Here is a 24,989-nt window from a genome sequence, read left to right as displayed (position 1 = left end):
CAAAAACGAATGGCCCATATCTTGTAGCTATTCAGGCCCTGGGTCCCAGGCTGTCTGAGACGTTTCAACTTTCTATATGAAAAAAGATATATTTATTTTAAAAAATGTAATCAACGAGCGTGCGGCAGCTAAATTGACTGTTGTATCACGGGACTGTGAGAGATGGTCTTCATCCAGCAGTGGATAGGTCATGGCTAATGAAAATTCATCGTGGCCAGCTGCTCTCTCATAGCACTCGACTGATGTCACTGCATTGATGTATTAGAGTGCCGTAATAATGCAATTGATTCTAACTTTAACATATTTAACATTTAAAGAAGCATCAGACGTACCTATCATTATCAGAGTTTTTAGTTTTGTTGGGTTGCATATTCCTTCCATCAACGTATATAGGCACTCGGCACAAGTAAGGCAACTGTCATATCTGTGTTTGTTGCCAATTTATCTCAGTTTTTTCATGGGGTTGTTTGGCAAGATCCACGTGAAACGCTGAGCTAGAAGCTTCTGTGTGACGTTGGCGTCTCTCAGTGTCCGATTTACAATTAACTTGTGCAACGTAAGTTACACACACAATGCTAATTGACCAGTCAGCCCCACCTCCTGATAACGCTGTTTGTCCACGGGGTTCTGAATGTTCAGATGCAATACAAGTGATGCGGCAGTAACCAGAGATGACCCATATTGATTTCGTTTTTAAAAAGCCTTATGTTCAGAGCAAAGGGTAGCATGAGACCAGTCCACGTTGCCATTACCTGAGCCTTTGTGCCGGACAAAGTTTTACGTGCTCTTTGCAATCCCAAAGGACACGACTCAACGATTTCAGGGCTTGAGTGTGGTCATGTTCAGTAGAGGTGGCGTTTTCCAGCACTAAAGTGCATTTTTCTGTCACAGTTTAGCAGCGCCATTAATATTACGGAGTCTGGCCAGACTGACATTTGTGCTGATTTCTGGCTCACGTGTAGACAGGTATTGGGTGCAGGGTGGTAATTAAGTCGAGTCTCAGTCCTTCTTCTCGCTGTCCTCCCCTGCAAACATGCATCAAATGCCACCTCCGTGAAGTGTTTCTGGTTTCACCGTCTCTCTCTCTCTCTCTCGCCCGTGCTGACAACTCAGCCTCTGGATATTGAATGCCTCTCGCGCTTTGACAGCACATTAATAAAGCTACCTGTGATGATGTCGGTCACGGGTGTCCACGCAGTCTGCACCAGCATGTGGGCACTGCCTCGGCTGCACAGGTGGTGTACCGCGTGTGATTGTGTACGTTGTGCAAAAAAACAACACATGGAGTGGAATAAGTTGATGGATTCCACGACTAGAACGCAGAGAGCACCTGCATGAGCTCCGCAAGGGAAGGAGGACTCGATGGGCATGAGTGCACTTTACGAGCGCACGCTCTTAGATTTCATCGTTGGGCAATCCCGCTCGAGCGTAAAATGCTGGTACCACATAGCAACGACATCGTTAGGCACACGCTATCAGGAAGTAAAAATGATGCGTAGCGGTCGGTTAATAATTTATTTCTCTTGGCGTGTGTGTGTGATTTTTTTTATGTTCCCCATTGCATTATGCTGCGATTGCTTCAACCACACGATGCCAACTGTGGCATCGGGTTTATGTCGTGAGTGAGATGCGCTCCCTGCGCCCCGGCGCACGCTCGCTCGCGTCGGTGGCCACGCGTCGCTCTGTTGCCGTCGGTGCCTCTCGCTCATTTATTCACAAAAGTTGGATATCGCTCCATCTCGCGCGTCGCAGTGTTTCGGGGTTGTTAACATGGCAACCGATGCGGCCCGGTAGCGCCAGAACAGCCTGCCCTAGCAGCCGCGCTGACTTGGGTGAGCGCACCCCCGTTGTGCCTGGCTGCGCGAATGAGGGATTGAACCATGGCTCAGGTTTTGTTTGATCTTTGACCCGAATGACAGGGAGCACATAAATGGCAGAAGTTCCATTATTGCCCGAGGTCGGCTGCTTGCATTTTCTTTCCCCATGAGCAGCTATTCTGTGCCTCTTCTGTCGTCACATCCACTCTCCTCACATCTCGTTTCATAGCATCCTTCCCTCTCACCCTCGGTCTCCCTTTCCTCCTGCCACCCTGCACTGATGGCATCTCCATAGTTCTTCTAAACGCATCTTCTCTGTCTCATCTCAACACGTGCCCAAGCCATATTTTAATTATTCTCGAACATATTATGAATCCAACTGAGGTTCATGAAGTAAAAAATAATAATAAAAAAATGAAGCAGGATTTATTATGTAATTTAACTTCTTTGCAACTTTGTTTTTAATGCCACATACCTATATCTCAGGCCATGTCACTGTGACATTTAACCCACAGTAATAACCAGTGTCCTATGTTTCCTGCACCATTAAATCTGGACAGTACAATACAACGTAGATGAACATAGCATCTAAGTGCTACTGCACATCAAGACACCGTACGTAAACAGTGGGCAACCCCCATTAATACAGGCAATCCCAACGTGCTATGCATCAGATACTATGCTTGAAACAGATAACTGCACTGAGCCAAACGGCTGAGAAGCGGTGTTAAAACTCAACGTGAGTTTACGTTAACCACCGTCACTGGCAAGACATTTCGGAACGGTCTGTCCGCGGACGCTCAGCCCATAATACCAGTTCTCCCGCTGACGTTTTTTGGCCCCTTAAAATTGTGGAAGAGCGAGCGATACCGTTCTGCCTTGTTTACGCTGTGCCATCTCTCCTGTTCCTTGCCGTGCCGTCCCTACACTTGCGTAGGGCAGTCGTACGAAGTGCGATTGCTGGACAACAGGAAGATCGGGGAGCTGGCTGAGCTCAACGGGAAGCTCGTGAAGGTAATGCTCGCAGCCACCGTCTCTCAAAAGGCACGCTGAAAATAAACCGGCAGATGCACGCCACCAGGACGCGCTGTTCTTGGGCCGCGTTTCCCACCCTCCACCCTTGCAAACCAACCACCCCCCACCGCTCCCTCCACTATCCATCAGCCCTGGAACTGTGCCCGAGTTTGGCGTTCGGCTAAAGTCCATCCTGTTTTATTTAAATATAAACGTCATTAACTGATTTGGCAACCTTTTCTTGATGGTAGCAAAGAATGCCGCACGATAACTTATGTCCCCATGTGTGATATCAGATAAGAGTAATGCATTGTGATGAATAATCCTCTTCCTTCTAATCACACGGGGTACATTGGCTACAATAACAAATAACAAAACATTGCGCTGGTTGAGAATTGCAGTCGCTGGCATCTGCTGCACCCTTCTGGATCGCTCGCAGCGAGCCCAGGCCGTAAATCATGAGCGTGGTACATCACACCTCCTCGGCACTCGCTGTCTCCTCAGTGCGCAATCTGGGGTCTGCCCGTCATCTATTATTTATACAAGAGCCTCCCACGCAGTACATCTCAATGTAGCCAGGACAAAGGAGTATCTGTGATACATTTTCAGGATGGAAGTGATTGCAGACCAGATGAAAAAACAATACAGTATAGACATTATGCACAACGAATGAGAATAACAACGAAAAGCTCAAATGTGCTTGAGATTGCCCTCTTTTTTTATCCGCTTCAGAATCCAAATATTTTATTTACACCGGAGGCATCCGATGCGCTACGAAGCTATTTTTCACAGATGTCCAGTAGGGGCGGGTAAGAACGTTACAACAACAATACACAAACATGATAGTAGTACAAAGTACAACAAAGGTAAACAAATCACCCAAACACGTACACATACAACTAGACCATCCCCACAACACCAAACTCCGGTGTGAGAGCAACCGCAGGACACTACCCCAGTAGTGTGCACCCACCCCCAGGCATTTATCGGTGGCCTTGTATCTCATGGTTGGCGTTGCTGGGCGTGTGTGCTCATGTGCAGAGCATCGTGCGCGTCGTGTTCCACGACCGGCGGCTGCAGTACACGGAGCACCAGCAGCTGGAGGGTTGGCGCTGGAATCGCCCAGGAGACCGCATTCTTGACATTGGTAATTGCCATGGTTTTGGCAACTGCAGAACCGCCTATACGTCAAAAAGTCGCCCACATTTCTTTTTTCGGGGCATAGGGGGTGGTGCCCCCACCCAAAAAAATAATCGTTAACGTCATTTAAAAAATATTTATTTCAAATCGATTCAAAATATGGATGGGGGGGGCAGCTTTGTCTAGCCAAAATTTCGGAATCTCCTTGACCGACTCAAGCCACTCCCACCGAGCGCTGCCATCCTTCGCCAATTAATTAATTTAGCAAAAGGGGTGAAAATAATTCCACACCTGGAGAAAAAAAGGCCCAATTCCTTCTCACAGCAGCCCACCAAAAATCTGACCTGCCAGCCACCACTGGTGACCAATGGATCTCCAATTATCAGAATTAAGACTTCACTTCTTTTAGCTCCCAAGGTGACAAATTCAAAAAAGAAATGCCATGCATATCTACTAAATCTCTTGGGAATCTCATACACGTTGACTGGGCCTGAAATTGCAAGTCAGCATTTGCTCTGCATGCCATTCAAAGAGCCCAGCAGTATTGCGCTAGTAAGCACTGCGGAACAAAAATGTGGCACGCTATCAATTTTTTTAATCTTTCCGCCGAATATCACCGCCTGAGATGCACGTGTTTCGAATAAGGGGGGTGCCCAGCCAGCATTGTGAAAAACGTACTTTTAAAATTTATTTTTTGAGGATTTTTGCAGCTAGAGAGAAAATATATCCACCCAACCCACCAGGGGTTCTAACAGCCTCCTCCTGCAGTGGGATGTTATCAAGGATGCCACAATTTGAGCATTTTTGTTAGAGAAGGTGGCAGGATGCAGAGCTGGCTGCCTGCTTCTGTATTACACGTGCACACTGGACCTAAAGAGGGTTGGCGTTAGAATTAGAGCAAGCCAAACCAACAAACACGTCACTGACGAGCACCTCATTCTTGCACATCTTGGCAGTGTTGCCGTCTACTGCCTCCTTGGATTGGTTGACAAAACTGAACATTCAACTATAACATCCATCAAAACTATTGCCTTTTCATTATGCCATACGAAAGAAGAAGAATCATTTGATATTTGCCCCCATCTTGTAGTGCAAGTCCATCACGAAGGCACTGTTTCACAGAGAGCCATAGTCAGCAGTAGCTTCACGGTAGGAAGCGCCATTGCTATATTGCTTCATCCCAGTTAGGTAATTTACGTGTCATTTTCAAATGTAGACTATAACGTACACACACATGACCTGTTACAGGATCTGTAACATTCACTGTTGAAGAAGCAGACGGGACACATTTTTGATGCACACACACTATTAACCAGTTAATCTGTGCTAAAAACATGGTAATGTGAATTATCAGCCCATGCTGTGGCTGATAATTATTTAGTTAATTCGTTGCCGTATTTCTTCCGCACATGGTTAGACGTGCCGCTCTCCGTGGGGATTGTGGACCCACGCACGAACCCCACTCAGCTCAACACCGTCGAGTTCCTCTGGGACCCGACCAAGCGCTCCTCTGCCTTCATCCAGGTAACACAGCCAGGGCAGTAGTGAGCTCGACCATCCGATGAAATAATAATCATCGTAATACATAATATTTATAGCCCTTTGTCAATCCACCATGACAACCTTTACATACCATGTCACTCGTGGGGATTGTTTTAACATGGTGGTCAGTGTGGGTTGGTGAAGGAAGGGAGCAGGTCCAGGAATGGTTTAGATATTATTCCTACACCGACGCCAACCAGTGTGGGAATTGAACTCCGGTCATAGAGTTGATAAGCGAAGTGTGCAAACTACTGTGTAAACGCTCCACTCCCGGCAATTTACTACTATATTTACCCAAGAATGCCAGTGTGTAATGCGCGTGACGTCACTCCACGTCGACCAGCCCCCCTCATTAATAATACTGAACAGGTTTCGTCCTCCACATGGACACCCCTTATTAATAATCATGAGCAGGTGACGTCACTCCAAATGGACACCCCCCCACATTAATAATAATTAGCGGGTGACGTCACTCCACATGGGGGGGGGGGGGCGAGGCGCCTCCTCCCCCCTCCTCGGCGTCAACTCACAACCCTCACTACAAAGGCAGAACCCTCACGTCACGTGGTCTCCGTAGCGCTATTGAGACATCAAAGTAAAAAGGACGTCATGATGAACAAGGGATTATAACCTTTAAATGAAATAAGTCTGTGTCACTGCGGCCTTACAAATTGCACACGAATTGATGCAATGAATATATCACGTCGCGGTCTGCTCTTCACTTGCAAGTTTCAGATTTACTGCAATACACCCGTCCTTGGACGTGCAAAAGTCTAGTAATAATAATAATATATCCCATTCATACCGCGGTTTATGTAAGACTACTGCAAGAATCTTTAAACTGTGCACATCCTTCATGTATCTTTCACGCAACAATTTGTACAAATTAGCTTGGGCGGTACATTAATGTCACTCGTACGCTCTTATCACAAATCGTGCTCATATTTAAAATTCCTCACTGCAAATATTTATTAAAAAGTGCTGACTGAAAACCCAGACTGTGGAAGCAATTGCATGACTCAAGTCGTAATGTGATACTGGTTCGCCAGTGTCAGATAAATGTTAGCAACGAGCTCGGTCGTTTAGATAACTCCTTTAAGCGTTTGGCGATAAAAAAAAACTGGCAACACGGAAAACAAATAATCTGTCGGCTTTTCTCGATGTCACGTGACGTGACCTGCGTACAGGTGAACTGCATCAGCACGGAGTTCACGCCGCGCAAGCATGGCGGTGAGAAGGGGGTGCCCTTCCGAATCCAGTTCGATACATTCAAGCAGGACGAGAGTGGGGAATACACAGAGCACCTGCACTCCGCCAGCTGCCAGGTCAAGGTCTTCAAGGTGAGGACACACCGAATCCTTAAGGCTGTGTGTGTGTGTGTGTGCTACCATAACAAAGATAGAGATCTCCCGTATAGCCTTAACATACTGTTGGGGCATGTGTCATTAACGAGGACCTATCAAGGCCGGCACGGCACACGATGTGGTGGGTGGCCAGCACCATGCCCGGCCGCCTTTGTCTCCCAAGTGATGATGTTTACACATGGCACCAGGAACTCATTTGAGGCTGAGTCGACCGAGGAGAGGCCCAGCACCAGTTCAGATAATCGTCACAGGTGTTGGCCGTGAGCGGGAATTGAACTTGGGTCGCCGGGTTCGTCGCACAGCGCACTAAGCGCGGCACCACTGCTCTCCAAACAAAACACATTACACGAAAATAATAAGTTTAACCCTTTCTGGAAATAAAACAGGTGTTAAGATGTTAAAACACCAAACAGAAGCCAAGGAATCCTGTCTGCATTAATCGCATATACTTGTGGTGAACACGCAAACAAAAACATGCTCTGATAGTATATGATGATGCATTGTCTGTGAAACTGATTGGTCCTCACCAGAGACAGCTTTCTTTAGGGTCTAGTCTTAAAGTGTTCGACCAGAGAATGCCAAAAGGCGAACACCACAAAGAGAATGCCACTATCAGGGCATTTATAGCTCGGGGTGAGCAGCTACAATATGGAACCTTTTTTTAGACACACACATTACACACATACAGCCTCAACATAACGGGGTGTGGAAAAATCAGGAACCACACGTGTGAAGAGCAAACAGGGCTGAGACCCTGACCGAGTGGTAATGCATTTGCTGCTTGTTACAGAGAGGTTCACGGTTTGAGCCCGGCGGCCACCCTGGTTAATACTGCGGTTGAATAAAAACAAATGTTTCCGGCTGCTTCATAGTGGATGCTAAAGATCCTGTGCGATGTTATTCGAAAAGAGTGGCCATTGTGTAGAGGTGTTATGGTCCAGCTTTGCTAAATATGAATTTTTTTTGCAAATGACCTAATTGGACGAAACACCCATTACAGTATGGTCCCATGGTGGCAGACTTTGGTCACGTGAGAAACATAGCGCCTTTGTGATAGCCTCTGTGCTATAAGAATGGCGCGAACACCTAATGTACCAAACTAATATAAATTTTAAGCAGTCAACTGGACAAGCGTCTCAATCTGTGTCACATAGGATGCGTGAATGTTCCTCAACGCGTTCCACATTGACTGGAGCAGTGCTCTCAGCTCGTATTTTCACCTTTTGACATTTTATGTGTGGCTCATATGGTTTTTTTCTTTTGCTGCACCCTCTCCACCAATACGTCTAAATTTGTGTTTATATTTGTTGAAAATACATTTGGGGGGAAACAAAACATAGCTGGTACACATGTAAACATGTACGAGATGTCAGTTATGATGAGCAATTGCATGTGTGCGAATTGAATTATTTTCGTTATTGTCATCATTGCCATTTATTTATTATCGATGTCATCATCATAACAATAATACTCTTGACTTATAACGCATAATTCACACTCGCACAGCAATGCACGATACCATAGAAATCTCATGATAAGAACCCATGAGAGTGGAGCATTATGAAATTAAAATATAACATGGCCTATAGCACAACAGAATGTTCACACATAAATGGATGTCTTAAAATGAACCCAAAGTAATGCGAGTAATACCATAGGCACAAACGTTAGCCGTCGATGTTTATAAATGTTCGCAGTTGCGCGAACTCACACTTCCGTGTGGTTATTTCAACACTGTCATTTAATCCCCGAGGCTGTACAAAGCTCACATTGGTGAAATGCATCTAAAGCCTTGAGACTTTACATATCCCCGCAAGAGCATCACTCAGCTCAACTCGCTTATAGGAACTGTCATCGTGAGCATTTGTTGGGGTGCTCCTATGCAAGTTGTGTTTAAAAACCAACGCGCTCGATTAGGATTTGCAGAGACGTGAGTTGATCTGTCATACGGCCAAGAAATAACCAAAATCATGAGAACCGTGCCCATTTTTTTCCCGACTGATATAAATTCGACTGATACCCTGCACACGAGAATGCACACGCACCGAGCACACACGCGCTCACAGTGATAAGTGTTTCATCTGAAGGTGCTCTTGTCGAACATGTCTGATAGAATGCTTGAAGCCCTCAATCAGAACCCTTGATTTATTTAATTTCTGCTCAGACGTACATTATTTCTCTCTCGAATATTGTGATAAGATGGCTTGGAAAGATTATGCAGTTCTTCTCTTTATTATTGTTATAACTTCTTTATGACCCAACAGGTCCACCGCCATCATTTGATCACTTACCCAGCCGGTTTTAGCCAGTTTGGGGCTGTTCTTGCCAGATGCCCTTCCGTTGTTGGCTATGGGTTCCCCACTTGTAAGGTACAGGCTCACTAGGCCTAGAAAAACAAATAACTTCTGATTGTCTTGCGATAGCTTTCACTTTTATTATTATTTATGTTGACGCTTCCCTCACCCCTGGGTCTCATTAATCTTTTTTTCGGGAGGATCCTGTCAAGTTTTTTTTTGCAGTCGGGGAAAGCGATGTTTGGATGCAGATTCCAGTTTGTAATTTGCGGGAATTTCAATATTTGCCAAGTTTGGACCATGACGTTGGCACACAAATTGGCCTACTTTAGAAAATTACGTTACGGCCTCTTATAAAATCCCTCTGTGAAGCACACGGATTTTCTTTTTTACGGTGGATACATCCACAGCAATAACCAGGGTGTGTCACTGATTTATTTTGAAAAATCTCAAATTTATTCTTGTGTAGCAAGCGTACACAAATGGTTTAAAAAATATAAATTGTTTTGTTTAACTTCTCAAAGCACCTGGGGACAAATTTCGTTAAGTGACACTGATACTTACAACAAGTGAACGGTGTGTGTGTTGCCCGTGACAGTCAGATTGGGTACCTAAGGAACAATTTCTATTTAGATTTTGGTGACAGATGATGGTGGCTAACATTATAAGGACATGCAACTTCACAGACATAGTACAATTTGAACAACACTGCTATAATAACGATTTATAATTTGACAGCCCTTTATCAATCCATTGCTGGATGGACTCCCACACATTTTGGTAAATGGGAATTATTATACTTCGCCAGACTGATACATTTTTGGTTGCTGAAGTGGGGGGTAGAGAAAGGGGAGGGGTAAGGTGTGAGGGGTTTCGTAGGATGAGTTCCTATATCACTTGCCATTGATGCTACTAGCTATGGCAGGGAATCGTATAAACCAGACCCAGAATGCCATTCGATAACCACTGCACGACCACTGCCCTCTATTTATACAAGAAAGTTAATTGAATGCGCGTTACTTGTTGTATTTACATTCTTACTTGCCCGAGTGGATTTCGTGTTCTCTGCATCAGGTGATCATTTGCTTCGCTGAGGGTTTCTCGGAGACGTCTATTTAGTGGCGATAGAGAGGGTAACGCACAAAACGCTGATGTATGAAATGTGAAGCCAGTGATTGCAAGATAAGGCTTCGGTGGGGACGTTTCTCTCTGTGATCTTGTGAAGATAACCCGCGCAGTCTACACTTTAAACCGGGCTTCATGTACGGAATCCGTTTATGGTGTAAGATTATCCAGGGTCGCTTGGAGGCATGTAAAAACGCTGCAAACCTCCAGTGTCGCTAGAGACTTCCTCTAAGGCCGCACATTCATGGCCTGCTATTTAAAAATGATATTTGAAGCACATTCTTTTTTATTATTATTATGATTCCACCCTGCACAATTCTGTTGAGCTTGCAGGAATCACAGCTGAAAGGTCATGAGTTAATGGTCAAGAATGTGTTAGAAGGTACATGGTGGTGGTGGGCTCAGTGGGGGGTCTCAATGTTTACAACGAGTTTTAGTCATCACAGTTTTAGTATTGGTAATTTTACCAAGCTGACAATCAAGAAATATTGATGAAATGCCAGCCAATGAATGGAACGCGTTCGAGAGGATGTCAACTGAGCAGATAGGAGTGATGAATTCGGCCAGTGTGTGGGTGCTAGGTGGATCATTGCATCGTGTAATCGTGAGAGATGGTGACGGATTATGGAAGTCCTCATTCAGTGATGGATTGCCAAATGCCTGTCCATGTGAACCTTGAAAAAAATGAACTTTGAACTTTGATGTAGTTCCATAAACGCAATTGCCATTTGTTGGCACACATTATTTTCATGCCAATCTCACATGATGTATCTTCCAGGGTGGGCTAGTATGACGCAACTAATTGCTGCCGAGCCTGATCATTTTCAAATTCGTGGCATTGTGCCGCTATGTAGAATCGTCAATGACGACAGTGTTGTCTCTACTTAGAAACCCCGAGTGCTGAGATTCCCACTCAGACTCCCGTGTACTCGCCACACCAAACTGCCTTACCTGTGCAAGGCAACATTTTCGGCACACAAACGATGGTCATTGTCATTAAGTCTAAACGGTGCATGAGAAATAATTTGTAATTTCCAATTGTAATCACCTAGAGATGCACCGCATGGGTAGTGTGGTATCAATAATAAATGATGATTATAATTGGTAAAATTATAATATTTTTTTTATAAGTAATTGATTTTGATTATAATTGATTAAATAATACATTGAAACCTGAAGATAACGTTTTACAGTAAAGTCACTGCAATCACAAAACACATAAACAGATGGCAGAATCGTAATTTTCAGATGTTGCAAAAGTAACGTCACAACTTCATTAAAACTCTGCGATGCTAGACGATGCTTTTTGGTTTAACACGTAGGCTTTCGCGACCAATATTATTCATAATATAGGTTTTTGGGTCAGATCGCGTTATTTATAAATTTGGCGTAACTCTCCACCACCCGACACGGCCAAACAGTAAAAAATGTGTCACGTTTTTCAAAGGACAAAATAATTCAACAGCATTTTTAAATCTTCTTCTTCTTGGTTCTTTCGGTAAAGTCACGTAGAAGGGAAGTAATAGAATAATAAAAATAAAACATAATAAAATAATTCTCACGACGTTTCGGCCACAACGCAAGCAGCCGTCCTCAGGTGAAGAACATGTCTGTCGATAAGACAGAGTCTAAATGACACGTCTTAGGCTTGGAGTGTCTATTTAAGCTGTTAGGGAGGAGGAAGAGAGCGTTGACAAAAGAATTTGCATTTGAAGAATTTGCATTTGAAGCATTTTAAAATTTGAGTAGTAAGACGTTTCGCTGGTAATTACAATCAGCTTCATTCAATTGAATAACAATTGAATGATTACCAATCTATATCATTACAATACCCTCCCCCTCTTTGCCTCAAATCACTGCACCTGATTGAATTGAATTAAATGATGACGTCACCCTGCTGATGCTCTATTTAAGACCGGGAGCAACAGGAGAGCTTCACCATTGTTGCCCGAAGAAGCTGATTGTAATTACCAGCTAATACGTCGTACTACTCAATTTTTTAATGCTGTTGATTCTCTCTTCAACACACCGGTGGTCTAAATAAGTGAATTATTTTGTCCTTTGAAAAACGTGACACATTTTTTACTGTTTGGCCGTGTCGGGTGGTGGAGGGTTACGACAGATTTATAAATAACGTGATCTGACCCAAAAACCTATATTATGAATTATGATGCTTTTTTGTTTAACGGGGGTCTCTGTATCTCGCATCACATCAAGGGGCAGCGTATTCCTTTCCGTATATTGTGGGCACTCACTTAAGTGGTTTGTCGCTGCTCACAGGACAACTCTGTGTGTGTGTTTTTACTCCCCGCAGCCAAAGGGAGCCGACCGGAAACAGAAAACAGACCGGGAAAAGATGGAGAAGAGAACTCCACTCGAAAAAGAAAAATACCAGCCTTCGTTCGAGACCACCATTCTGACAGAGGTGAGCACAACGCAGTGTTATGAATTTCGCTTTCTCTCATATCGCACAAGAATCGGGCAAATGAACAATTCTTAGCACTTGGCTTTTAATCAGACAAATAAAATCAAACAATAATATGGGCATTCTAATGAATGTTGAGCTCGCATCGTTACATTCTTTCTTTCGCAAGTTCCCAAACTGCCTATATTTAACTGGAGCCGATTGAATCTCAAGATGAGATCTGCCTAGCCCCTGTTCCCGACACGGGTGTGTTAGTGTGTGTATGCACATGTGGGTTGTCTGTAAACACAGCCCGTAGCGTTGCGCAGTTGTTCAGGTGCAAGGTCACAAACCATGTCAGACACGCATCAGTTGAGTAACGCTTGCAAAAGTCGAAGCTTTAGCTCTTGTTACATCTGTCCCAGGCCGTGAAGAACCTCTCTAAAGAAATGCATTGAAAAAGCTACGGATTCAATGTGGGGTGCTTGCGCGCGTGCTTGCGTGCATCTGTCCCGTTTCCCACAGTGCTCCCCGTGGCCCGACAACTCGTGCCTCAGTAACAGTCCCCCTGCAACGCCCAGCTTCTGCTCCAGCCAACAGAGCTACAGCCTGTCCGAAACGTGAGTCCAAAGGCCTCCCTGCCCCCCCGCCACCCCCACATTGTGTTGCGTTTGACAGCTCTCCTTCTCACCAACGCCGAAATATGACACGAGCTAATTTTTATTTATATTGCACGGAAGCTGTTGTTGTGCTCGTCCAGAGGGAGGGAAAAAAAGAAATGGAATACAAAAAGCAAAAGCTTGGAGTTTACTTTTTGTTTTATTTTCATTAGCTCTGGAAACTGCTCGTCGTCGTCACCCATTCACCAGGGAGATGGGCTGCTGCCGTTGCCCGCAGGAGAGGTGAGCCCTGCAAACTCACACTGTGCACAACAAAGACAAACATCGCCCCCATAGTCTTCGTGGACTTTTTGAGCAAGTGTTGTTCGGGAGCACCTATGAAGGCCGGAAAGGCACATGAGGGGGTGGGTGGTCAGCACCACGCCCGACCGCCTTTGTCTCCCAAATGGCGATGTTTACACACCACACCAGGTCCTCATTTGAGACTGAGTAGACTTAGGGGAGGCCCAGGACCCGTTCAGATAATTTCGGGAATCGAACTCGGGTCACCGGATTCGTACCCCACTACACTACCGATTATCACAACACACACACACACACGTGTGTATATATACATAGAGCATGGTGCGGGCATGTGTTTCTTTCTTATTTTATGCTTGTTTTTGATTTAATTTCTTTGGACGCAAAAAACAGCTGTTGTCTCCTGTTTGCAGATGTTAAACTTCTACTGCTCCTCCCCTTCTTCCCCAGCAACTCATTCCATCGGCCACCATTCAAGAGACCCAGCAATGGCTGCACAAGAACCGGTTTGCCAAGTTCTCTCGCCTCTTCAACAACTTTGCCGGTAACCCCGATTCTTCGACGCTGCAAATGTAATTGTATTTCTTTGTAACTCCAGTATTAAAAGAATACTTTTCATAAATTATGATTATTGATATATTTTATATCCAGGAAAGTGGCAGTATGGTGATGTATTGAATACATCTGTGAGTGTTATTGGGTGTTATTCTTTGAGTTTTATTTTCTCATGTGTGGCTGTCCTCCATGTTCTCTGGTTTTCCTCCGAGATGACAAACACTCATTAATAGAATCTGCCAAATATCCTAATGCAGGACCCTCTTTAAAATAAGAGTATTAAGACTCTGCGAGGCTTTCCCAGAAAATGAAATGGAATTCTTATTTTGTCACTTCAGTAGCTGTGAAAAAAATGGTGGCCACTTGCATTACACACCATGAAATTACATTTTCTCCAAGATGACGATACAATTCCTGAAAGTCCGTGAAGATGATTTATTTTCCTGCAGAAGGCAAACTGCCTGATATTTCATGAGAAAATATAATCTTTATTTTCACTCGGCTCATTAATATTTTTAGCCCTCGGGCCAGCATGCATGCAGTGGTGCCGAATTATATAATACCAGCACTCCCCAGTCTACACCCTATGTGGCCAACTGAGTTCACGGGAAAACGGGAGTTTATATTTAGGCTTTGTGAACAAGCCACGCCTGCTATGGGTAACGTGGGAAAAACGGTGTGAGACCACTTCACCACCGCCTGGATTCCGTCTCGGGCACAGCACGCTCGGTGTGTCTGCGCAGGGAACACAAGAAAACATTTATTTTAAAAAGCGGTACTCCTTGTCATCGCCTGCCTTGTTGCTGCCGACTGTGGACTTTAGGTGAAAAGGTCAGAGTTCTTTTTAGGAGGGTGCCGCATTATAATCTCTGTCCAATTCCATTAATGTTTGGCATGTGGGTGGAAACCAGAGTACCTGGAGAAATCCCACAACGCTGGACCTTAGATGAAAGGGTCAGAGTAAAAGTAAACCGCCTTGATATATTTCTTTCTTTCCATGTTCCCGTGCCGCCCCCCCCCCGCACACCACCACCTGCTCCACCGTGTGGCTGATGCCCTTTTGTCCCATTGCCTCCAGGTGCCGACCTGCTAAAGCTGTCAAGGGACGACCTCATTCAGATCTGCGGCCCTGCTGACGGAATTCGGCTCCACAACGCCCTCAAAGCGAGGTGTGGACGCCCCCCCCCACCACTCACTAACCCCAACCAGCGCTCAGACGGCACCGCCGGCACGCGTTCCCTTTCGGAACCCTGTGGGTTTGGTGGACGGGTTTTTGTTTTGTTATTGTTGTTGTTGGTGGTGCTCCTTCCCACATGCATAGTTTGTACAAGTTCAGTGCCTTGTTGTCAATCTCCTGCTCGATGGGAGCCTCCCTGCACCGCGAGGGTTGATGCGGTAGTTCGACCGTATCGCCGGTCGGTGTGGGTTGGTGAACGCAGGGAACGTGGATGTTGGAGCGTAGTACGGCACAGCAATGGATTTTTGCTGCACTGCCCTCTGTTGCCCGCAAAGTAGCTCATGCAGCCTGTAACACCCGCTATGAATGGCGATTGCCCATCCACGATGAGATGGGACACATTTCAGGTGAATTGATCATAAGCAGTCGGTTGTTTTGGTTTCCCATAAATAAATCTAAACTTTATGCGCAGAGGAAGCAGCAGCCACAAAGTCACAGCTCGATAAAAATCAATTGAAATAAACACGGCGTGAAAATTTGTAACGCTTCACGACCAATTTCATATTCACACTGGAAATGTGCGTTGTATGATATCAATCTCAAAAACCCACAAAATACAAACATCGCTGTTGAATGGCAAGTCTGACGAATAGAACAACACTCCCACTTGCGCGTGCCCACACATACAAAGATGTTCTTACGCAGTCTGTGCAAGTGCAGGGATTCTGGAAAATTATCCATTTGCTAGTTGGTAAGGAACCTCCCGTTTATTTTCACATCTTCACAGCTCTCCTTTCATGTGTCTCACGCGACAGGTCTGTGCGGCCACGGTTGACGATCTACGTTTGTCAGGAGTCTCAGCAAGGTGACTGATACATTTACATCCGTTTGCCAGTCCAATGCTGGACGCAGGCCTCTCCACATGTACACATGGTGATTGTTGGATCGTACTTCACCCCACTGATAAGTGTGGGTTTGTGAAGGGAGGTTCCCAGTACCGATTCAGATGTCACTCGCCACTGATGTTCATCACTGGCTGGGGGTTGAAATATTGAGCAATGTGCTAATCTCTGCACCAGCGGTCCATACCAGGGAACTAATGACTGAGCATGCAATGCTAGTGTTGAGTGTTTCTATCTTATTGTAACACACAACAAATACTTAGCATTTAGAGATTAATCCTCAAACCCCCCTACTGGAATCAACGATTCAAAGGTTTAAGTTCCTTATTGTTGTCTCATTTGAAAAGTTTGTGTTCACCTAATTTGCATAGAATGTGCATAAGTTACGAATTACTAATAATTAAAATATGATTGTAAGCACAAGAATATTTTTTAATGTATTAATCAATGCATAGATACACACCTAGGAAATACTGTAGTGTAAGTAAAGTAGTATACATGAATTGAAAGTCATTCAATTAAATGTGTTGCATTGTTTATTGATGTGAATCTAAAATGTCCCGCATGGGAAAATTTTACATTCACGCATGATCTGGGTAGCGTTGGTGCAGCCCTGTACAGTACTATGAACCCAGTGACCTTGGCCCTGTTCCCATAGTGGTATCTGAATCTGTCCGGGGCGTCCCCTAGGTTGACTGAGCCTTAAACGACTACCTTGTGCACGGGTATGAACACGGGCAGTGGGGGCGACAAAGATTGGCGGGCGTGGTGCTGGTCACACCACCCCCTACTTAGTGCCATGCTGGTCCTAATAATCGACCCTTGTGAAAAGCAGTTGCCCCGGCAGTCTGTGAGTCTAAACGAAAGATCTTTATCCGTGTTTTTTTTTCAAGCAGTGTACCATGCCATATACCTGGAGGAGCTCAATAGCCTGGAACTGACGGACAAAATTGCCACTCTCTTCACCATGGTGCCCCACCTCATCAGCAGCGTGTATCGGCAGGGACCCACGGGGATCCACGTCCTGGTTAGCAATCAGGTACGGATCGTGACGCGCACGCATGCACTCGTCTGTCCAGTCATGCTCACTCGTCCTGTTCGGTCACACGGGTGCACGCACTCAATGCCCCTTTGCTCAGCCCAGCCCCCATGGCTGGCCACACAGCTCAGACAGAAGCAGCAGCAGCTGCATTCCAAACATCAATTATCTCATTGATAAGGTGTCTCCACGCGGCATGGTGTACATCTGATTATTGGAACCGACTGCAGGATTTCTCTTGTGTTTCGGTAATGTTGTGAAGGTTTTTAAAAGAACAGAATTTTGTGTTGAATGACAAGATTTTGTTATTGTGATTCTTTTGACTGGATTGCTATTTCAAGACGTTTTGTGAACGAAAACCATGTTTTGGGTATGAAGGCTTTCAAGTACTCAAGATTTGGAATGGATTGTCAAATGATAATATAATAATGAGCACTGACAAATCTAATAAGTGTTTTGTTAGCATTAATTATTGAAGAAATTATTTCACATTTTGGTGACGTCCCCTTATGCAAGTTTGCATGTTTTATATGCAACCCAGTATTCGTCTTTTGACTTTTATTTTATTTGTCACACGGATGATCACGTTTATCGAGTAACCCAGCTACTTTACAAGGGAGATCCGTTGTGCTGCATCAGCACAGCAATAATATTGCAAAAACATTAATATCGCAGAGATTCAGTACAGGATCCTCAAGGAAAATTGCCCAAATAACAAACTAGATATTTAATTCTAGATTTGAAGCTTTTGTGACTGCAAGGATTCATACTCTTAGTTCTTTCGGTAAAGTCACGTAGGTAAAAAATGAAATTAAAATAAAAATAAAATAAAAACAATAAAATCACGACGTTTCGGAGGCAACACAAGCTTCCGTTCATGAATGAAACACAAACGCTAATTCATTTCCCAAGAAGTCAAGTGTTTCTGAAACAAGTAATATCGGATTTTTTTTCAAATGACATTCGTAATTGCGTTTATTGTTTTGGTCTCCCTTCGGTCACTGGTGCTCAGTGGGCCATTTCTGAACAATAATGGCTAATTCTAGATAATGGCTAACCGGAATTTTAATTTAGCACGTGAACGCAATAAAGGAATGATGGAAAAATGCACCATTAGGGAGATTTTTCGAAGCAAAGGGTTGCCTGGGCACGATTTTTCACTTTTTTGTGCCGTTTGCCAAGTGCGTGGTTTGAAGCCTCTGGCTCGGGTTAATAGTTCAGACGGAAGAACATTTTTATGAAAATGGTGCCTCCAGGCACTTTGGGGTTAATAAATGGCTGGTACTCATGCGTTACTCATGCTGTGAAGTTTCAAATGTACACATGTTCAATTTATAGAGATGTTGGTTATAAATGTAATAATGTTAACATAATTCTATTATTCTTTTTAAACAGATGATTCAAAATTTCCAAGATGAGACCTGCTTTGCAATCGACATGGTAAAAGGTAAATTGATTTGTTTGTGTAACATACAACATGATGAAATCGCGTTTCTTATATTTTTTGTGTGAAAAGTCAAAATGGTTTTCCACTCGGTTGCGTATGGGTAACATCACCTCTCATTTACAGCCAGTGGAGGAAATTCCACTATCCTATGGCAGGGATAAATGTTTCCATGTGACATCCACTTTCCTTATATTATCAACCCTAAAGTGATGATGGGCTAAGCCAATGCCCCTCACCTATTTGTATTACACGCTTTTATTTAACTCACTCCGCCTGTTATCGTATCCTCAAAAAATCATGTAACTACATTTTTACCAACTTCCCAATGTGCTATCGACTGCAAACTTGGTATACTTATGTCATACTGATGACAAGACTATATTCTATCCATAAAAAAATCCAAAACATATTTTTTACATTTTACACGCTTTTATTTAACTCACTGTCTGTTGTCATATCCTCAAATCTTTTAACTCGATTTCAACCGTCTTCCCAATGTCGTATTGACTGCAAACTTGGTATAGTTATGTCATTCTGATGACAATACTATATTCTATCATTAACAATATATATTTTAAAACGATATTTTTTACGGCTCTAATTGTCAACGCTCAACTCACGTTGCCTGCAAATCACCACGGGTCCCTTACGTTATGGCAAGCTGCGGGGAGCCACGCCGAGGGGTGGGGGGTGTGGAAGGAGGGGAGGGGCGATGGGGGAAGGGAGCAGGGGGAGGGGCAGCTCGGACAGTACATTTCATTAAATCGTGTTTTTTTAAAGTGAAAAAATATTTATATTTTTATATTTACAACACTTAGCCAGTGGTGGAAATTCCGCGAAGTCAACGGCCCTAACCGGATTTGACCTCACAACTTCATCATTGCACACTGCATACTTCACCACTGCTCCATCCTCTGACATCATTTTTTGCCGCTCTGATTTATCCATGGCTCATGAAGCTAACTGTGGCCATCTTAATTTTGTCTATAGTTTTCTGGTTAGATTCTATGTCGCTATTTCATTATACCTGATGATGATTGCTTGTGTTGCAATCGAAACGTCGTATGCTATTATTTAATTTATTATTTGTCTTTTCTGCAGATGAAAACAGTGACTGCTACCACGTCATTTTAAAATGAAGCTATCGTCCAAGGACAACATCAGAATATAATATATACGTCATGCTTCTCATGCCTAAAACAAGAAAAATCTAGGTTGACTGTTAACATGCCAGAGATGCTAAGAGTCTCTTGGTGTGTGTGTCTTGGTGAGAGGTTGCTAGGGTTAGAGCGTGAAAGATGGAGAAATTTAAACCTGGGAGATGTCTTCGGTTCCAGCCTGCAGCAAGGACGATGCTAAGCAGAGAGGAGCTAGTAATTCCGGTCACTTTTACATTCCTTCGGATCCCATTACCTCCGACAGACCAATATGCATATGCGCAAGCTTGTGTTGCCACAAGCGCCAGCTTCGGGTAGAGGAATGCCGTCCTTTCCAGTTTAATAAACACGTGCGGGACACAAAATAAAGATTGCTTTGTTGTTTGAGGACAGTAATTCTTTTCAGCAACCTACATGTTCAACCTCTCGGCCTCCTTTCGTTTTAGATCATGGGCTCCACCTAGCACTGCGTCTGTTAATTTCAGCAATTCCACATATGTTGGATGAGTTGAGGAGGTGACGTTAGTCTGTGTATAAAGAGATACCGTAAATAATTATAGCATTCAAGTTGCTGCAGCAACATTGGCCACAACGGTCAAGTACATATTCCAACTCCTGCGTCGAACAAACCAAAGCAGTGACGGCATGGGCCCTGACGCAAGAAATGAAATGAGGCCCCCCTGTCCAATTTCGCCCTTCTACATAGCCCAGTGCTTGGGGCTGTCCGGGTCGTGGAACCCGACGCAGTTGCACCACCTGCACACTCAATAGCTATGCCACTGAGCCAGGAACATTGTGAGTACCGTGCGTGTCTAGGTGTTGACTGCATGTGATGCACACTTTGCTCTTACACTACTTGGTATCCAGTCGCACTGCATTGCCATCGCAGGGAGAGAAATGTCGTTGTGGGCACACATGGTCTGAAACACCAAGTGAGATATATAAAAATATGTATACACACCCAGGATCTGCCTGTCTTTGCCATTACAAGTGACTGTTTTCTTGTTTGTTTTGTTCCACAAGTGTTAACCATTCAATGATAACTACGTTGGTGTAATTTACAGTTTTGAATACTGATTACGGAGTAGCAATTCATAAAGAAAAAAAAATAACTTGAAGTAAATTAGAGCATTTCACAAAAGCATTGTGACCCAGATTTTCAAGAGGTTTCCTTTTTTTTGTAGCTGTTGAGAAAATGTGTTTTTGAGACCTTGTGAAGGCAGTCGTACCCCAACTCCCCTCTGCCGTATTGCACACACGTGTTTTATACTCTTGTTACATTTATGCTCCGTTTCTCTTTTGTAAAAAAGCACACGTTTGTAAATATGTTTTTTTCTATTACCATATGTATTTTTGTATAAAGTTGAGATTTAGCACATGGGGTTGGGGGGAAGCTTTGCAAACTGCAGTTCTCTGATGCGTCATGTGTATGCTTTATGTGCAGTGTTTCATATGAAACTGGATGTCCATTGTGGAAATGTATCTTTTTTAAAGTTTTTTTTTTATTACATAAAGGGCTTAATTTCTCACTGAATATTTTTTCGGTCACTGGTGGGCTGGAGTAGGAGGTATGCAACGAGTAGCCACAACCAAAGTGAGAGGCATACTGGATGTGGCGTGCCTTGTACGAAGACATTTTCTTGGTCTCTGACTTGGGCAGACGCCACAGTTGAAATTAAGCCCTGAGGACACCACTTTTCTTGCTTTATGTTTTCACTTTGCTGCCTTGAATGCCAATCTTCTTGGCGGTTGTTGACTACAAATATTTTTTTACACTTCATTATTGATTTTGGGCCAAATCGCTTGAGTCAAATGTGTGTTGTACACCCGACACGGTGAATGTAATAAAGCAACCAGTGTGTCGGAGAGCAATCCCACAAATTAAACACATTGGGTGTGGCGTTTTTCTGATAGTTGCAACCAGCATCGTCAGGAAGTTGCCAGCAATTTTGAGGAGGATTTACGATACACATTTGGCTTGCGTGATGTAACCCAAACATAAATTACGAATCAAATTGGTTGCAAAAGCCTACGTGTTTAAATTGAACTTTCACGCTTAATTGTACAAATGAAGGCATGCTTGTTTCTGCATTAATTTGTTAATGTTGTTAGCAGTTGGTATGTTTTGTATGTTAATCTTTTCACGTCTACTCATGTACGCAATTACATTTTTAAAGAAATATAAACATTTTGTAACGATACAAATTCTTTGAATATTTTTGTTCTTTTCTAGAATTATCTCTTTCTAATGTTCCACGTGGTTCACGACTGTTGTATCACGTGCTGTATCACGTGTGCCATCGGTGCATTTGTCCGTTGCTCGTTGTCTCATGCCACTTTTTTTGTCTGTCAATTGCAAGTTTTAATTGTATGCCAAACTCACTGTGAGAGGGCCTGCTTTCATTGCATGTGCCCACTGAGCCTCTTGTTGTGAACACTGTGCTGAAATAAACCTATGTGCCTTTATAAAAAAAACAAGAATAAATGCACTCTTTTCCTTACAAAATTGAGCACTGCAATATTATGGTCTGTCAAACAACATCTCTACACCGATGCAATTTTTGGACAGAGATATAATGCAGTTTGTGCAGGTTTTATGGAATTGTTAAGGTAAGAATTAAAAGCTTATCTTGGGTAGTGAGGAACATGAGCCAACCAACGTCTCTCACGTACTTAAATTAGCTGTCTCCATCACCATCATTAGGTCTAACCTAGACACGGCTGGATCAAGGCCTCAATCTACATGCAAATATTCTACAAGAAATTTAATTTCTGAGGACGAATACTGCAGGTCGTGTCTCGATGACAGGCCTTCATCAGAAGCGTTTGGGTGTCATCACTTTCAGGAGGGGGTGGATTAGCAGTGACGGACTTGTGTTTACGCGATAGGATTTCTGCGCGCTAAAAACGATACAAGGAATTTATCTGCTGAACTCGGAGCATGATCCACTGCTTTGCATGAGGTGAGCCTTAAATTTGAGTAGACAGCTTCTGGATCACCTCACATCCCAACTGAACACGGCCTGCTGCACATTTCCTTGAAACAATAATCCTGACATTGAGATGTCAGTACGTACCTATGTTGGTGACAAACATGCTCAAACCATTGCATGATGTGGTAAATAAATAGTACACTGTTCTTCAATATCAGTGTGTTTTAAAAACCCTGCATGTGTATTGGATTAAATGTCAGTTAATTGATGATGCCAACATCTCTGGGAAATATTTCAATGCATTCCATGCTTGCTATCGCATGTAATTGTCACAACTAAGCAGATCTGTCAGGTTTCAGTCAGATGTTCCGCGTGATGCAGCTCCTGATAAATTCGTAATTGTTGGCCAAGAAAACGAAAATAATTATGTTTAGACAATGGGGTATTGGGAGCATTGCTAATGGAAGTGAAACTTAATGCTCCAAGACATTGCTTAAGTTAGTAAAAACTTTACAAAGATCATCTGAGTTTAGTTCAGCAAATGTCAGACTTGTCAAGACCTAATGGAGAAGCCTCTTGTAGAGTAGCGGAAACACTGATTATTGGAAATTACCCCAAAAATGTCTCTCTTAACTTATCGTTAAAATTAGCACCACAATTTAACCAATTGGGAGGGGGGGGGATACACTTTCCTCTGTTGTCACTGAGGATTAGACATTTTTTTTCCGTGAAATGCCTGGGAAAGTAATGGGTGAAGTATTTTTACAGTAGATGGCCCTCTGTTGTCCTAACCGTGCACGCCCATGTCTGTGGGGCCCTTATGCTCGGCAATCTGCCCGCAGCCCGAAAGCTGATTATATCGCCTGTTAAACACACCCAGGACCGCGTGACATGCTCTGGGATTGGGAACGCACAAAGTCGAGGGGGGCAGGGGACCTTTGAATGTGTTAAATTATAAAAGGAAAATACTCGGGAGACTGAAAGTCACAGCACGTCCTAATGTGCCACTACATCTTTAGAAGAGTCCTCACACTTTTTAAATCCTTTATATTAAGTTCACTTGCTTGCTTGCTTGCACGCTTACGACTGTGAAAATCTTTCGGTCGTTTTTAACCCACTTCCCGTGATCCAATCGAGCTGACATTTTGCACACAGACTCATTGTGCGTGACAATTTATTTTCCTGAAATTTTTTCCCCAAAATTTTCAACATTTTAGGAATTTTTTTTAAAATTTAATTACCAATTGCTTAATGGTGGCAGGCAATCATCTGACCCATAGGTGGCAGCCATCTCAAGCCAGAGGACGAGAGGACTCTAGCCGCCACGCATATAAAGGATTTATAGTGAAAAACTTTGTTTTTACGGGTTAATTTTTTTACGGATGCTTTTGCCGCACACTTTCAGTGTCCATCGCTAAGATGAAGACCTTCCCAAGCCACGTTGCTTATGCGGGTTGTGTGACAATAATTCATCACGCTGGTCAGGAGAGGAGACGGGTTCAGATAGTACTCACCACTGATGCCAGCCGTGGCCAGGCATTTATCTTAAGTCAGAAGGTTTGTACAGCATTGCACGAACCACTGTGCCACAGTGTCTATTAATGGACAAACGTTTTGGCTAAACATTAAATTCACTTCCATTATTATATACAGTACCTTTTCAATGCCGGATGAAGACACCCCTTGTCCTCCAGTCATGGGGGTTATTTGACTACTGTTCACCACGCTGGTGACTGCGGGTTTGTGAAGGGGAGAATCAGGATAGTTGAGGTATTCAGCGTTTATGTTCGGCCTGGTCGGGCATAAAACCCGGGGCAATGGGTTCATAGCAGAGTGCGTGAATTACTACGCCACCACCACTCCCTCCCTTGATTTCTATGAATGGACCAAACTACGCAGGAAGATTGGATAAGCAGTGCACTCTGGCTTTTGGTTGCATTTGTAAGTGTAATTATTGCTTGCTTTTGACGGCTAAAATCGCTGCAAATACAAGTACAAACATTTCTTGTAGGATGTCACCCCATCTCCCCACCGTCCCCCCCAAAAAAGAAAAGGCACCGAAAATATCGCCAGCGACTGACGGCCGCCTTCTCGGCAACATCGGTGCCGGGATTGAGGGCAGTTTTTTTTCTCTGTGCGTGTTGGTTGCGAAAACCATA

General features: G+C 43.8%; 1 protein-coding gene across 2 annotated transcripts in view; it reads left to right on the top strand.

Moving 5' to 3' along the window:
• LOC133344868 (transcription factor CP2-like protein 1) overlaps nt 1-22,540 on the top strand; it is a 31,374-nt gene extending 8,834 nt beyond the window's left edge. Inside the window, exons 3-15 of one of the 2 annotated variants that reach the window (XM_061555139.1) lie at nt 2,755-2,831; nt 3,873-3,978; nt 5,389-5,495; nt 6,701-6,853; nt 12,611-12,721; nt 13,226-13,320; nt 13,533-13,602; nt 14,071-14,164; nt 15,254-15,344; nt 16,168-16,217; nt 17,148-17,293; nt 18,689-18,740; nt 19,842-22,540. In XM_061555139.1, coding sequence (XP_061411123.1) covers nt 2,755-2,831; nt 3,873-3,978; nt 5,389-5,495; nt 6,701-6,853; nt 12,611-12,721; nt 13,226-13,320; nt 13,533-13,602; nt 14,071-14,164; nt 15,254-15,344; nt 16,168-16,217; nt 17,148-17,293; nt 18,689-18,740; nt 19,842-19,879 — 1,190 coding nt within the window. In that variant the 3' untranslated portion in view covers nt 19,880-22,540. The remainder of the gene's footprint in view (nt 1-2,754; nt 2,832-3,872; nt 3,979-5,388; nt 5,496-6,700; nt 6,854-12,610; nt 12,722-13,225; nt 13,321-13,532; nt 13,603-14,070; nt 14,165-15,253; nt 15,345-16,167; nt 16,218-17,147; nt 17,294-18,688; nt 18,741-19,841) is intronic. The other variant, XM_061555140.1, reaches the window with a different exon arrangement.
• Nucleotides 22,541-24,989: the final 2,449 nt, after the last annotated feature.

This window comes from Lethenteron reissneri, chromosome 20 (genome assembly GCF_015708825.2).
Source record: "Lethenteron reissneri isolate LAM-NWPU_2019-01 chromosome 20, ASM1570882v1, whole genome shotgun sequence".
NCBI lineage: Eukaryota > Metazoa > Chordata > Hyperoartia > Petromyzontiformes > Petromyzontidae > Lethenteron > Lethenteron reissneri.
Note: the sequence above shows the minus strand (reverse complement) of the source record. Positions and strands in the feature narration are given on the sequence as shown.